Source organism: Centruroides vittatus, unplaced genomic scaffold (genome assembly GCF_030686945.1).
Source record: "Centruroides vittatus isolate TY-2023 unplaced genomic scaffold, ASM3068694v2 contig_980, whole genome shotgun sequence".
NCBI classification, from domain to species: domain Eukaryota; kingdom Metazoa; phylum Arthropoda; class Arachnida; order Scorpiones; family Buthidae; genus Centruroides; species Centruroides vittatus.
The window spans coordinates 247644-265412 of record NW_027122652.1 but is presented as its reverse complement, the minus strand read 5'-3'; the positions used below and the strand labels follow the sequence as shown (position 1 = coordinate 265412).

The following is a 17769-nucleotide window of genomic DNA, read 5'->3' as shown; positions in this document are numbered from 1 at the left end:
ATCCTTCCACTTTCTTTGTAGTGCATATAGTAATGTTATGTTTGTATGCAATGTAAGTGACTTTATGTTTTGTCATTTGTTTACATATCCCATTCATGTAACATTCATGAGTAATTACCACTAACTTAGTGTTCATTTGCCCTCTGTTGTTGGTTTATATTGTTATCATCATTACTCTGGGCCTTCTACTTAGTTATAATACTGCTGATAGTTGTATTAATTTTTGCAGTATCTATGAACTTAATGATTATGCTTTTGTTTGGATAACAATGTAGCACAATAAATTATGATCTAACTGAATAATCTGAAGTAAGAATAAACTGCACTTAATTATTAAATTAGTTAATATATCTTGAATTTTATTCTATGAACTCAAATAACTATTTTAAACATAACTAAAATAAAACTAAAATGAATATAAAATTTTGTTAGCTGAATCATTACAAAATAAGGGAGCTAATTCTTTTATTGTCTAATTTACAGCAAATATATTACATATCTGATTTAATTACTTTAAAACAAATAATTTGAATAAATATTCATTTTGTTTTTAGAAGATTTATTTAGACATATTCTGAAGATTATCAGAATATTTCATTATATTAAATTACATATTAATTAAATCAAATTTCCTACCTTCATCACTTTTGTTCTGTAGTAATTCAGATTTTGGACTTCCTGAATAATTACTTGGACCAGGTAATGAAGAAATTTCTGAGAATGCAGTATTATTCTTATATGATGCAACCGGAAAATTTGTAGATTCATCAAATCTTAATATTGGTTTGACATCTGAAAATTAAATATATTTTTTATTCTACTTATATCCTAATTAAAGTAAAACTTACAATTCAATAACTTCAATATAAATAATACAATGTGTTTGAAAGTTCATTATGCAATTGCAGTTCTGTTATAATTAGGCTAACCATTTCTTGATGCCATAACAGGATGATGAAGCCAAAGCCAATAAATACAAGTTGCAATTTTGTCTTATAATTGCTTTCATCCCTTCAATATTTAACCTCAACTTCTCTTTTGACCACAAGGAATTCATGAGTTTAATTCTAAGCTTCTGTAGAAAGAATATTTTGTCTTTTATTTTCCAGGAACTATCAGATTATTAAAATCATGGAATTCAAGATCTTATTTGTGCATTTCATTAAATATTTTGAATTGTGTCAGCTATAACAATTTTTTCTTTATTCCATTTTGCCAAAGGTTTAGTTGTTACTCTTGTCTTTATTAAAACCAATTATTGAATAATAAAATTTAACCAGTTTCTCTTCATTAAAACAATCCATGCATTCATTGAAACTATTCTGTATCCTTCCTTAGTAGTATCTATTTCAGTTTAAGTCCTTTATCAATGCAGAATAAACTTTTTCTAACAAATCACAAGTTCAGAATAACAATATATAAATGTTTAATGCATAAACTAGAGAGCTAAGTTTTTTGATTTTAAAAAACATGATAAAAATGAAAATTTTACTAAAATGGCAGGATGACCAGGACAGACCAAAAAACCTGTATTATCCAGCACAAAATGGTCTGAATAGTCAGCCAAGTTCTAATATATGACTTAACAACAAATAACAATATTTTACAGCATAAAAAATGTAACATTTTTTTAAAAAAAGGCTTTAAAAAATCATCCTGCATCTTATATGTGAAGTTGCAATCTCACATATGCTAATAAATTCACTACTGGACCTCAGCAGGTTTCAGCCCAATTCTTGAATAAAAAGATTATTGTTTAATTACACATATTTTTATTACTAATTTTAATTATTTAAAATGGTTAGCATGAAGAATATAATACAGTGCTGAAAATGAAAATGTATTATATACATATTTTATAATTAACTATATATGATATATTTCATATAGTAACTTTTTAAACATATTTAATTTTTATTATTATTTATACAAAATTAATAAATTATATTTTCTCTCAATTATTTTAACAGTCGTATACAGATGACAGAGTCAGTTTGTGACCCCAGCTCATATTTTTGTTTATATTATAGACAAATATTAATTTTGGAATTTGAATTTTTTTTATTTTTATCCCCTATGATTTGTGAATACTTTGGAGTATATTTGACAAAAATTCAGTAATTATAGTAGTTCCTATAAAAAAAAATATCTGATGCTGCACAATGGATTATTGCTCCCATATGAATAATATATTATTTTGATTTGAGGAATTGTAATCCTGACAATAAATACACTTTATAGTTACTATTATAAAGTGAGAAGCTGGAGATTATTTATTATTATAATTCAACCAAAGCAGGTGTTGATACACTTGACAAATGTATTAGAACATATAGCTGTCAGCGTGGGACAAGATGATGGCCAATGGCCGTGTTTTTTAATTTTATTGAGCTAGTCGCTTATAATTCATATGTGCTTTATTGCAAGGAAATCGAAACTTGGGCCAAGAAATATCCAAAATGTAAATCAGGTCGAAAAGTTTTTTAAAGAGTCTAAGCAAATTATTATGCCAGATCAACATGAAATACAGATCTGAACATTCTCAAGGTTTTTATAGCAGTTCAGTATCAGCACTAAAAGTATTTGGCTTTGAATGCAATTTCAAGTGGGACAATTCAAATGAAACCAAAAGGAAGAGCAATAAGGAATGCTACTAAAAGTATTCCTAAAAAAAGAGATGCTTTCTATGTCCAAGATCAGAAGATGGAAAATATTTGAAATCTTGTACAAGGTGCAAGAAATACATTTTCCCTAGACATACATCGAAAGAGGAATGCTGTATTGTTAGAACATGTACTGAGTGCAATTAACTTAATTTTATAATAATTATTTTCAACAATAAAAGTTTAGTTATTTTAAAAATCCAAAGTTATAGAAACAAACATATTAATAAAAAAATATATCAGCTTGGGGTCAACTTCTAACACCCCTTATTCACAATTCACTCTCTAAATTTTATTTAGAGTTGGGGTTACTTACTGACCTTCCTCATCTGGGTTTTCATGGTACACTTTTAGCATCTGGATGCAACTGTTAAGTATTAAAAAAATTTGAGTTTTAGATTAATACAATAGAAGTAATTCATTTAATAGATATTTTTCAAGGATGCATCTGTTGTTTAACTTTAAATAATTAAAATCATGTGTCACTTAATACACACAATGCATTCTGTGAAATAGGATATTTTGCTATTTGGACATTGAATGTATATATTATATTATATACAAACTTATCAAACCTGTATGAGATACTATAACGTACCTGTATTGACTAAATAGCCAAGATACTGTATACATACATAATGAACATTCTGATTAATACTGTAATTATTCCTGGGTGCACAATTTTGTTTATATAGTATTTATTTTAAATCTGCAAAATTCTAAAATCTTTTTGCAAAATTTTTTGAAAACTTTAAATTTGAGAACTTGGTAATACTGATTACATGTTAAACTTTATGCCTGGGAACACAACTGTTTTGTACTGTACACAAGATACAAGAGACAACGTTACAAAGTCTTTTAATAAATTTTCTCCTATACTAACCATATTTTCCCATCACATAAGACTGTTCCCAGGATTTTCACAAAATTTTCCACTCTCCAATATTATAATCTTATGGAACCATAGACTTATGTGTGAATATTGCTTGGATGCTTTGTGAAGCATGACTGTATATGTTTAATACAAACTAAATTTATTTTCAAATAATTATTAAATACATAAAAATGAAATGTCTAAAATGGACACAACAGTAGTTTTGGAAGGATTTCATTTTATATAGAATTCTGTTTTTATTAATGCAGATAAATAGAAAAATCAAAGTGTCACAACACACATATTTTTTTAAATTTATAATTCTATTCAACTAACCATCGTTAATGCAGATAAACAAACAAAGAAAGAATTTTTTCAGGCAGTAATCTAAAAATTGCCATAAACAATATTAAATTGTAAGCACAGAAGAAATAAAATTACTAGAATAAGATAAGTATATTGGAGCTGACACTCATCAGGAATACATATGTTTCACAAACTAGTTTCATATATTGTTGATACACAAATTCAAAATAAAACATTTAATTAGTACTTTTGCTTGCTATACTCAAGCATCATCAGAACTTATAAAAAAAAAAAAAAAACAGAATTTGATTATATAGAACTTACTCCAATTTGAAATTTAAAAATATTGGATTTATACAAAGATATATATTAAATAACAAGTTATTTAATATACATGTAGAGAAAAGATTAAATAATGTAGAGAAAGAATTAAATAAAATATTCTAAACATCTGAAATTTATATTGATGGTATACTGAAAGCCCTATTATATGTAATTAAAAGTTTCTGCCAGGGATAAATAAATTGAACTGGAAGGTGTATGTATTATTTTCACATTGTTCTAATCAAGTGTGAAGCATAATTAAAATGATATGAAAATAAATTCTGTTCTTAAAAACTTAATATTTCTTTTGGATTAATAAAAGTAATTTTTTGTAAAATTACCTGGAATATCAGAATTGCATTTTGTTGTTGAAGTGTTAGAAATTGAAGAATAAGATACTAAAGTTTCATTCTCATTTAAAGGGTTTATCTGAAATGAATGACCATTTGTCCCTGTTGTTATTGTTGATATATTCATTTGTGTAGATGTAGCTTCAACTGAATTCTGAGGTGAATCATCCTGATATAAAGTTTTCTGAAATTACAAAAAATTATAATTCATTAGTAATAAATTAAAAAATATTATTAGACAAATTCAAATATTTAAACAGAATAACTGTAATGCTATCAAATAAGAATTGTTCAATAAATATATAAACTAAGATATAACAATATCTTTCTTTTGTGTCTTTAACAAAATTTCCATAAATAGCCAAAATATTTTATCATCTTTACCTCATACAAACTTTGCTCATACATTTGTATATTATCTTATCCCATTTTCTATGTGATCAATCAGTTGTTTTATTTATCAAATAATAACAACATTATTATTATTACTATTATTATTAGAAGACACAAAAGAAAGAAGATAAAAGAAGATATTGTTATATCTTAGTTTATGTATAAATTGTATTATAACAACATTATTATTATTATTAATAGAATTTTATTAATAATAATTTTAAATACTAAAACTGAAAAAGAATGAAATAGAGAAAAATTTTAAATATTGAAAATAAATTATTTTTTTAACATCATAAAAATTTTTTAGATAATTCAGATAATTTATAAAATTCATATCATAAATTCCAAATTTATTTATTCGTCTGCAGAAATTAAAATAATTCTATTCCATCAAAAATTTATATTTTAAAAATAAAAAACACCAATAAAATGTTAATGGTGTCATTTTTCCAACAGCAACAATGACTGGACATCAAAGTATGGGATATACTCTTGTATGAGGCCAGACTGTCATCTGGAAACTTGAGGTCATTCAGGTGATTGGATAAAAATGGACTGTCCATCCAAGTAATTAGACACATAAAGGTGAAAAATAGAGATTTTGGGTCTCTGAGTATTGGAAGTTCTGACAGGGTTTTGAAGCAACAAACAGAAGAGTTTGAAACTCCTGAAAAGGAATTTGTCAATGGACTGTGTGGGAAATGAATTGCAGAAATATGACCAGATTCTCAATATTCAGGACTCAGGAAAAAAGAAGTGACTGAAACTGAATGGAAATTGACTATGTAGACATCTGTCATATTCTCAGGAGAGTTACAAGTTATACAAACCATATATAACTTGTAACTCTCCTCTCTCAGAACCAGTAACTGAGTAACCATATGTGTAACTATGATCTTTAATAGATGTATAGTTGGCATAATGAGAGATTGCACTTGGTCAATACTAATCTGTGTCTATTTTAGGGGAGCTAGGGTGACAGGATGGTGTATTACTGTATTACTCTCTAGCCCCCCCCAACTTTTCCAATTATCATCCAGACTATAGAAAGTTAATTTTGTTTACACAAATGTTCTTTTCAAGGAAAAATGGCATATTATAACCAGTATGGTGGAGTTGGTAACAAATAATCTGACTTTGACTCTGGCAAATTTGAAATGTGTGACTCCAACTTCAATCTTTCTCTTTTTTAAAATGTCACACTATAAATCCTTTCATAAGAAAGATCCCACTAGGTATTCGAATACTTTTAAATAAAATTTCTCTATAAAAAGTTGTACTAAAACTTACGGTGAGAATTAAAAAATGGATAAAACAAATTTAATTGGAAAAATTTTGGGTACATAAAGAAACATACTGTATCTTAATCAGTCAAAAGAATTTGTTTTATTAATTAAGTATCAAAAATTGATTTAAATTTAATCCTTTCAAAGATAAAAATTCACTACAACAAAGTGCAAAAACAATTTAATGAATGATCTAATACAGGGATTGGCAACCTTTTTGTTGCTAAGGGCACAATAATAATTTTAAAAACCATTGAGGACACATAGCCTAATTTTTGAAAAAGAAAATCACAATGTTGTAATAAATAAACACAATTATGTCTTGAAATATGTATATTTATACAAAATAAAGATTATACATGCACGTAATAACTAAAAAAATGAAAATTAAAAGTACGTACATAATACAACACAAAATCAAATTACAAGTATATGTATTTGTGTTTGTGTGACTAAGGTCCTAGACGACACATCTGAAATGTGCTGGATGCCATGTTGTCAACCCCTGATCTTACAAGAATTGGTCTGTGAAATAGATTCACATGCTCCAACTACTATAAGAATAGTTAATTTCCTACTGATCATTGACTAAACTCAAGTATACAGCAGAATTTTAAAATATAAATTTTGGAAAAAAAACAATCTTGAACCAATGCATACAATTGCGTCCCAACAACTTAAACCAGTAAATAAGCTAGAAACAATCCTATTAATAAAATTTGTTTTTTTCTCCCTCTTTTAGTTTGTTACAGTTAGATTCTGATCTTGGTTTTATTTTTTCATTGTTTTTCTATTGACTATTTTAATATCAAATTATGTTATAGAAGCAATAATAAATAGTCATAAATAATTAACAACCAATAGAAAGGCACTAAAAACGTTAATTAGGCAAATTAGTCAAAAAACAATTGATATACAAAGAAAAACATCTGAGATGTTAAAAAATATTGCACCAAGTAAAAATTAAGCATTTGAAATGAAAGTCAAATTTTTTTTGTTTTTTGGGCATTTCTCTTTGGTAAAAGATACATTTGGCACTTTGAAGTGATACAATAAACTTTTTATTATTGTCTCTGCACTTCATGTTCCTCCTTTAGTAACATGGTGAAGCTTTTGAGAACCAATTTCAAAGACATTCTTTGCTTTCTCACAAAATGAAACAAGACTGACTATAGCATTCCAGACTGCTGCTGTGAATGATCTGGGATTGAATTGCAGTCAAGATTGCTGCAAAAAATTTTCCAGATAGAATCCACTGGTATATTGTTCTCCATCTTACACTTAAGCTACACCAGTGGCTAAGCAGATTTGATTCCCAAACATTGGTAATTTGTTTGGGTTCATGCTTGGGCTGACAGGCTGGTTTGTGAGTTTTCTGAGTTTTTATCTCCATGTCCATAATGCCGGAATAAGGGCCAGTTTTCCTTAAAAGACCACCTGGAAGACACCTATTCCAAATGGCAGATCTTCCTCTTGTTGCATTGCTAGTATCTTAAACTAATCAGTCAATACAGTCACACATTATTTTTTAAATTTGCTTTTTGAGTGGCTCATATGCAACTTAGTTTCAATTTTTTCATATAGCTTATGACAGTGTTTCTCAAACTTTTTGATCCGTGACCCCCCTTTGCACTTAAAAATTTCAAAGGATCCCCGAAGAATGAGTATGTGTAGAAAAACATCCCGGAGGGAGGGGGTTAATTTAAATTCAGGAGGAGTTAATTTCTTTTGTGTAATTAATCTATCCCATGTTGAAATTTCTCTCCGTTACGTGTCACTTTGCGTTGAATTTTTGTCAATGTTAAGACTAACGAATTTTCTTTGAAATTATTTTTTTATTTTTCATAAACAAAATAAATATATTAAAAAATATAAAAACAAAAAAAAAATTATATTTCGGAAGTTAATCTAGTCTCAAAACGTTCCAATTCAGCATAACATAGTCCTCAGAAAAACAAGCAAAAACTTACCTGCTCACGATGGGAAAAAGTCTGGTTCAAATAATGGCGCGTCCTTAATTACCCTCTCATGGTTGCACCAGTGTTGCCAGCTAAAAATGCATATGAACTAAAATAATATCGGAGTATCCCAAGACATAGCCAAATATTGCAGCACCACAGCACTAGCGGAAATTCGAATTTACCGACTGAAACGCTTTCGGTTTTCGGATAATCGACGCTCTACTGTATTTCTAACTCGACTTGTCTACAGATGCAACGCTGCTAGCGAACACCGTTTCAAATGCCAACGTTGTTCTATCATAGTTTAGGCAGCGAGTGGAACTCAGGGGATTCCCCAATAGCGCACAAATTTATGAATATTATATTTAGGTTCGTATTTAAATATTTATATTGTTTTTATTATTTATATGTGCAATTTATTTAAGTAAAAATTATTTTATATATTTTTTATTTCTATTATTTCTAAACATGAATCCATAGTAAATTTATAAAATATTTGAAAAAAAATTGATCTGGCATCAATTTTTCAGCGACCCCACAAATATTTTTCAGGACCCCCACTTTGAGAATCACTGGCTTATGAGATACTCAAAAATAATAAAATATAAAGGTTAAGACATTTTTTACAAATCAAAGTCAGTCAAGTATTGAGTGATATTTAATAATGTTTGGTTAGGCTTGGTTTTGGTTTTATTTGGTTATGATGGGTTGACAATGCAACACATGGATGATCTGCTTAGGGAGATGTCTCCCAGGAAGACTTTTAAGGGAAATTGACCTCTATTTTCATGTTACAAATGTGAAGGAAACCCAGAAAACTCCACATGGGCAGCCCGTTGGCGAGACACAAACCCACAACCAACTACCAGTGTTCAGTAGTTTTATCCACTCAGCCACAGAGGGGCTTTTTGATTGGGTAATAGTAAAAAACATACCAAGCTCTACAAACATTATATAAAGAGTACAGCTCTCTAAGCTATGTGAATATATAAATTAATAAAAGCTAATTTTGAAAAGTATAGTGCATGTCACATGCAATACACAAAATTTTGATGTGAAATGGCCTACATAGATAAATTTCTTTTTGATATCTAAATTTATCCTTGTCTATTTTCTATGAAATTTCATTAGATTATAAATTAAAAAGTATTTTCATACTTCACATTTTACCAATTCAAGACTTGAGTTGCCAGAGTCAAACAAATTTTACTGACTCCATTGTAAGAATCCGAACTACTTTAACACACAAAAAAAAAAAAAGAAAGAAAAGAAAAAGAAAAAAGAACAATTTTAATCGACAATGACGCCATACGTGCTCAACAATTGTTGTCCTCAGCTACCTAAGAAAATTTCCACTTACACTTTCCCGATGACAAAAACGATGCATTCCCACGATCTGCTGTCCTCTTGGTCAAGCGATAACAGACAGATATCGGAAGCGACAGCCAAAATAGTCAGTCATCGCTCGTTCTTTGAGGAATGCCATCATCCCAGAATTTTTTCCATTAATTAATGGTGTTAGTGCTCAATTGGATATCTCGCCCTGGACATTGGATAACCTTGTGCCGTAAAACTTGGATAACCTTTCTCAACAGGGAGAATGTGGACATTTGTGAACCCTCGTGGACATTCTTTCTTTCAGGTATTTAGCAACTCGCAAACCACTGTAAACTCTCTCTCTTGGATACCGCAAAATTAGATTAATGTCATCCTAGTTTAACTATTACACTCCCAATCAGGATACTATCGTCTAATAACAGGGCCCTTAGTCTCGAGTTTTTCGTGTTGTACTCGAACTGACGTCATTGAACTCATTCATGTTACTATGACTCACATAATTGGTAGTCTCGAGTTAGACCCTTCGAGCGAACTTGAAAGGCGAGCAGAAGTAGGTCATATTCACATGTTTACGTGTGTCGTTAAGCACGATGGGATTATTTACAATCCATCTGGGTTTGCGACTATAATGATTTGACCAATCAACTTAACTGTAACAAGTTGTAAGCGAATCGACGTGAATTGAGCAGCTCACTTGCCAAATCGATTAACTCCACAAAACAAAAAAAATAAAAATTGATAATATAAATTATTTTTTTACATTATATTAAAAATAAAATTATTTTTTATTCCCTTTAAACTTTCAATTTAAATAAACATTGCAGAATATATTTTTATATATCGTTATATTAAAACATAGCTTTAATATAACGATATATAAAATTAGTTACGTGAAAAATTTGAAAATAATGACGATTATATTAAGGATTTACAAATGGAGTTTTCGATTTGTCCTATAAATGGCTCAATTATTACAAAGAATTGTTTTAGCCCTTGATTTAATTAAATTAATTAAATACCTACTAATGTGGGGTAGATAATAAGGACTTATCACACCAGTGATAATAAGCGCACATATTCAGGTATCAATGTAGTACTATACATTTAATAAAACAAAAGTAGTGTACATTAAAACTCAATTAGATGAAAAATTAATATGAAATAATCAAAATGCATTTCGGACTATCGGAATAGTCCCTGTTCAGTTGATATTAATATAAAAAGGTTATAATACTTAAAATTATACAAACTGCTATAAAGTTTTGATCAGTGAACATTAAATGGATGCAGAGAAGACTCTTAATGATTTATATTACAGTGGTGCCTCAAATAACGGACGCTGCAAACAACGGACTTTCTGTTTGGCCATTACGTGACTCGAGCAACGGACTGGCTGCGAACAACGGACTTTCCGTTCAGCAGATACATGAGGCGAACAATGGACTTTCTGCGAACAAGTGCGAATGATGTTTCCATTCTTTTGCCGTTGCCAATGACAATCTGCTTTTTCCCCTTCTTGGCTTCCCAGAATAACTTCTTGATGTAGGTATTTTGGGAACCTTTGAAAACAGTTGCTCTTTGACTGCAGAAGAGTAAGCTGTTTTTTTTCCTTCTTTTTCTTTGTCCAACCTGTCTGTCCATTGGAAGTCTAACCAAAAAGCCTGGGTGACCCAGGTGTTGTCTTCAAGGAATGGATCCTAAAAACCTTTGCTCCTGCTGTAAAGAAATACCTGCTGGACAAAAAGCTGCCGCTCAAAGCCCTACTGATACTGGACAGTGCCCCTGGTCACCTGGAGGAGATCCTGAAAGAAAGCTATCCTTTCATCAAGGTACAGTATCTGCCAGCAAACACCACTGCCGTCCTTCAGCCAATGGATCAGCAATCATTGTCAACTTCAAAAAACTGTACACCAGAGCTCTCTTCATGAAGGTGTTTAAAGAATGTCAGCTTTGTGGAGACATGACTGTCCAAAAGTTCTGGAAAGAGAAGTTTGATGTTCTTGTGGCAATCAGACTCATCCAGAAGACCTGGGGAGAAGTCATGCAGAAGACCCTCAATTCAGCCTGGCAGAAGCTTGTCCCTGAATGGACCCAGGAAGAACCAGCTGAGGATACAGAAGTGGTGCAGGAGATCATCTCGACGACCCGAGAGTTGGAATTGGAGGTGGAAATGGAGGATGTGGAGGAGCTTGTTGATGAACACCAAGAAGAGCTCCAAGCACTTCTGGCCCAGGAACATGATGAAGCTAAAAGGAAAGCTTCATCTTTCGAGGAGGAGGAGCAATCCAATCAACTAATTTCAACTGCTACCATCAAGGACTTCCTTGTCAAATGGGAAGAGGTTCAGCAGTTTACCAACACTCACTATCCAAGCACAGCTGAGGCCAACAAGATCAATCATCTCTACAATGACACCATTGCTCATCATTTCCGACAGGTGTTGAAAAAGAGCAAGAGAAACAGACCACCTTGGACATGTTTTTCAAGAAGCCAGCTGCCAAAATACAAAGGATGGAACAAGAGGAGTTGACCCTGCAAGTCCCGGTAGCTTCTCTTGAAACTGACTCTGATTAAAAAACAATAAAAAAGAGACCTGATGCAATGTGTAAAAAGTGTGTGTCTGTATGAATGTGTGAAAAAAGTGTTCCTCCACCTCCTCCTCACAACATCTGACTACCTGGCATAATTGGTGACTGCTCCATTTTCATTTTTTTATGGTACAGTACGATTATTTTATGCAGCGGAACGAATTAGATGTTTTAACATGTATTTCTATGGGAAAATGCGTTTCGTATAACGGACTTTTCACTTAACGGACTTGTACCTGAAACGGATTAAGTACGTTATATGAGGCACCACTGTACTGTATTATTAAAAAATAATAATAATAATATAAATTATATTAAATAATTGGTTGAAAAATTCTTTGCCTTCTTATATAACGTCTTTCAGCTCTTTCTAATGCTTCGATTGCCATCAGAACAGCATATTCGTCAGTAATTTTCACTTTCGTGTAGCGATCTCACATGAGTGAGATCGCTACACGAACTCAACGTGAGTAGCAACTCACATGGTGAGATGGGAAAGCACGGGCGTTATAACTCGAGACTACCGATTTGATGTCAGTGTGTGAGATGGTACCACGTGACACGTTCAACACGTTGGGAGTTGTAACACGAAAAACTCGAGACTAAGGCCCCAGGATGGTTTACATCCTTCCAAATAAATGTTGTTTTGTTGACCTAGTCTTTACGTGAGTCACTTCCTGTGTGCTGTCTCTCACTCCATCCCGAATCCATTTGCGTGACCTACTTCTAAATCAAACTGCCGTCGCGGCTTCCGGGTCAATTGGTGTCATTCCTGACGAGGCACTAAAGAGGTGTCGACCCTTCGGTCACACCATCATAAAACATCCAACTCCACAACATTGATTATAACTGATAAAACTCATACAGCAAAAGTACTGTCATGTAGCAAAATTATCACAGAACTAGCCCATTCTGTCATCCTATTTCCCCTAAAATAGCACAGGTAGTATTGATCAAGTGCAATCTTTCATCATGCGGCCTATATCTTGTTTTTTCTGTTAACTTGAGTATCATCCTTTTCATCCAGACTGATACCTTCAAAAAAGCATGTCATGGAAAATTAACTGATGAATGAACATGGAAAGTTCTCAATATTACATTTACTGTATTAAAAACAATAAATACAATATTTACAATTGTTATAAATTACCTCATATATCAAACTGCTGAATTGTATTCAGCTATATTATGGCTACATCTAATAATTTATATAGAGTAATTTTGCCTAGAGGCATGCAATTAAGTTGCCATGTCATATAAATTTAATAATTATAAATAAATTATTTAATATATTACTTAACTTTATATATTTTTCTAAATTTTCGAGGAAACTTACATAATAGATTAATAGAACATTAAATACAATTTAATTATAAATACTTACATTTTCAGTCACCATTATCTGCTCTAGAAGGTTTGAAGATTCAACATAATTCTGTACATAATCCAGATGTGGTTCTTTAATATTTATGTATGAATTCTGCTGTGGAATAATATATGAAACAGAAGTTTGCATTTCACATGTTTCGTCATTATGAGATTGGCACAAAGGAACTTGATCTTCTGTTGAATTAGAAACTGAAATTGGTTTTGGAGAATTAATATTCGTTTCAGGTAATATTTCTTCAGTGGTTTCAGTAGAACATTCTTGTTGCATTTTAGAAGATAAATGTTCATTTTCACTAATAATATTAGAATCATCTGAAGAGTGTCTTTTTACTTTACCTCTTTTCTTTTTATTAATTGAAGAAAATGTTATGTTATGCTGATCCTTTTCCTTGGGAGTAGAATGTATTGAATTAATGAACTGTGATGTTGAAACATCTTTTTGAGTTTTCTTTCCATTTATAATATTTCTATTTTCATCTGCAACTTCTGCCAATCCTTTAACATTAAGAATTTCTGCTGTTTTTAACAATCCAGATAATTGATGGTGTGAAACACTCACTTCTCCTTTATAGATAAAATCTACTACAGCTTTTAGCTCTGTAAATTTCATATCTTTCATTATAACAATGGGATGTTTACATGGATTTTCTAAAAACAAATTTTGGAAAAATGGACTACAGGCAGAAAGAATGATTTTATGAGCCTTTAAAGTAAAACCTTCACATGCTAATGTAACATCTACAAAAGATTCATTTGACAGAAGCTGATCAAGAACAGTTACCATATTTGATTGATGACTGTTCCATTTTAGACAAAACTGTTGGGTGCCCATGTTAGATGTTGATATATAAGTGAATAATACCTGTAAAAATATTTATAATGATGATTAAAACTTATATTAAGATTTTAAATGTTAAATAATTTTTAAAAAATAATTTCAAACAAAAACTTCATTGCATTTGGAATAAAAAAAACTCAATCACCGATTGATTTTATAAAATTTGTTTAATACTTAATTTTTTCAATAGACAACACTGACAAATTATAATACTTAGCAGTACCTAATAAAAGTTTTATTTAGTTAATGAATTGTTAATAGATTAGAAAATAACTTATTTATAAAAAAACAGAGTTTGCTAATATTAGTCATTCTCTTTTGATACATAGAATTCCTAAACTGTTTTATTTGAAAATAATACAAATAACAGTTTTAAGGTGAGACAATGAAAATATGAAAGCCCAATGAATATTCTAATTTTGAAAATATATAATTCTCAAATGTTATATGTAAATGACAACTGCTTATACATAATGGCAGAAATCAAGTGAATGGTCTACAGTTCCTTTGACATTTTTACTCCTATGGACATGGTGTACAGCTCTGATAAGGTTCCAGCTGCTTCATTCAGAGCTACATTTGTATCTAATTTGGAACCATTCCTTGAAAGCAAACAGTTTAAAATTATCTGTTATTTTACTTTAATTTGCCTAAAACTATATAAAGCAGACAATTTTTGGTAAAGGTTACATATTATATTTGCTATTTCTGATTTATATATGCATACTTGCAACCTTTAAAATGGGGAATAGCTGGTACTGTACATTGGTAGAAAAATGCTGACTGCATAAAAATTCTTTATTAACATTGATATTGCACAATGCTTATATTAAATATCTGTAATAAACAAAATTTAATGTTATTTCTGCATATGATATCTTATAAAGCTATTGCCATAAACACTGTCAAGAGTATGTCAATAGCTTTATACTCTTTAACATCACAATTTAAGAAAGGTCAAATATTTTACAGAACATATCATAAATTTATACCTAGATTTATAATGTGTTCCATCTTGATGTATCGTGCATCTTGATATTGCATGATGAGTGCTTCCTGTTATATGCCTTTGTGCAATGTTTTGCTTTGTTAATAATTTCTTTTGGTGTGGTACAAGGTACTCATACAGTTGCTTTCAATCAGTTTAATGATTTTCACTGCAATTAATAAGGACAATAATTTTTCTAGTTATTTATTTCCTATCTCTGTGTTTTTCTTACCATACTGAATATCTTTTCCTTTTGCCACACAACAATGCAGGAAGGCCCTGCAATGACATGTGGTAAAACCATCATCAGCCTTACTACTTTACAAAGATTTGCGATCTTTGTAAAATAGAAAGGCCGGCGATGGTTCTTTTCTCAAGAAAGTTCATACCATACAGCCCGTATATTCTTGACAAATCAGACGTTTCTAAGTTTTGGTGGCCTGAAAAACTTTAGCGCCATTCAATAATTCGGTATAACCGTAAAATTAACTCGTTTTCTTCTACTGATGAGTCAGCCATAACCGACGGCACTAACATTGTCAAGCTTGAAGATGCAATTTATCTCATCTTCCATTTAAAATGATCACATTTGAACCAAAATTCTCATACATATATAAAAAATATCAATCTGGGTTCTTTCCCAATTGAAGGAATGTGAGAATGTTGTTCTGGTTGGTTTCAGTCGTTCATAATAAAATACATAGCATCTTTGGCATATATACAGGTGTTAGACTCATTAAATGAAGTGTTTATGAGGGAAAAGCAGCCTGTTCACTGACAGTATTCAAAACACTGCTAGTCAGCACCAAATGCTGATGGTTGGCAACTATATATATGACTGTTCTATTCAAATCACTCAAAGATTAGTTACTATATATATAAACATTGAAAAATGATCGATGTCCAAATAAAATAAATTCATCAATTGCTTAAATCAGACTTTCGTACAAGCTAACTTTAAGTAATTTGTCTGCATATAAATAGTATGTAATTCAGTTTACCTAAAAAATTTCGCAGATTTTTCTACCTCCGAAAAGCAATGGCCAGCACAAACTTTTCGTACTATTTGATATTTGTACGTTGTTCTTGCTCATGCACAGTCTTTAATGATTTTATGAAATCGATTTTTCATTTTGACAGCAGAAATTAAAATTTAAAACATGAGCAGACAGAATATAAACATTTCAGGATTAGCCGAAATATAGCCAAAACAGAGTTATACGTAAAAATATTTTAATATATATTATTTTTGGTTTTTATTGTATATATTTTATACATTCATATAATATTATAGTGATTTTATTCTTAGAATCATTAACTTATTTTTAAAATTTCTCATACGGGGACCTCCATAAATGACGTCACGCTATTTTCGGTGAATTTAACTCTTGTGACGTCACATTTTTCAAACCGCCCTTTAAAATGATGTCACATAAGTCGCGCGCCTTCTTTTTTTTAAAAAAAAAAAAACAGTACAATAAGAGAAGTGGAATTCAGTTTAAGATGTATTAACATTGTAAATATCAAGTAGCTTGCTTCATAATTTTTTTGCTTGCTTTTCCATACAATAGTTAAGTGTTTTTTTTAATTGAAACTGTACCAAGAGGTGCGACATTGGTTACTGTACGAACACGTTTGGGGAGATTTTCCATGTCAATAAATTCTTTGTCAATCCATTCAATATTTTCGGCAGAGTCACGTACGATCTTTACTTTCTATCTTCTTGCTGCAACCTACGCCGGTTCTTTTCAACCGAATAGAGCTTAGCCTTGAAAATTCGCAGTATACCATTGAGAATGGTTGCACGGACTTTTCAAGAAGGCATGATATAATCCACAATTGCCACATGTCCGATTATGGTAAATAATATTGACATGCTATTGTTGTCATATCAAAACCAACAGCTTTGCAGAAACAAACGTTCCTTCTTCCAAAATTTCCCAAGTTTTTTCTACTGAATTTGTTTAATCCAAATTTTTATCAAAAACTGTATAATTTTATCAAAATGTATAGTCTTTTAAAATAATTTATTTTTCTAATTTTACTATGACATTAACATTCTTTATTTTGATTATTTGGCTTCTGTATTATTAGGAAATTGGTGTAAACATAATGACGATGTAATAAGTAATTACAATATCATAGCAAATGGACAACTTTCTGTGTAACAATGGTGCAAGAGAACGATTCCTTTAAACCCTTAATATTTTGTAAAGACTTTCTCTTGCCTAGATATATACAGCGATATGACACTTACATGTAGCTATCCTGAGAGTTTTCCAAAATATGTTGCCATTGCTGCTCAAGTTCCCTCACAATCGTAGATGGCCGAAGCTGGCATCCTATTTAGTCTCATAAATGTTCGGTGGATGACAAATCTGAAGTCCGGGTGGGCCATGGAAATTTAGCAACGTAACGGAAATATTTTTACAAAACCTTAGCTATGTCGCTGAGCATTATCTTACTAG

At 30.7% G+C, this 17769-nt stretch overlaps 2 protein-coding genes across 4 annotated transcripts in view; both read right to left on the bottom strand.

The window, feature by feature from the left end:
• Window positions 1–16481, bottom strand: part of LOC136985898 (myoneurin-like) — a 32454-nt gene extending 15973 nt beyond the window's left edge. For both annotated transcript variants that reach the window (XM_067283289.1, XM_067283291.1), the window contains exons 1-4: window positions 16303–16481; window positions 13471–14337; window positions 4509–4701; window positions 637–792 (exon numbers count right to left, since the gene is read on the bottom strand). In XM_067283289.1, coding sequence (XP_067139390.1) covers window positions 637–792; window positions 4509–4701; window positions 13471–14307 — 1186 coding nt within the window. In that variant the 5' untranslated portion in view covers window positions 14308–14337; window positions 16303–16481. The remainder of the gene's footprint in view (window positions 1–636; window positions 793–4508; window positions 4702–13470; window positions 14338–16302) is intronic.
• The window catches only part of LOC136985886 (uncharacterized), a 148081-nt gene that overhangs the window by 96921 nt on the left and 33391 nt on the right, over window positions 1–17769 (bottom strand). The window lies entirely within an intron of this gene.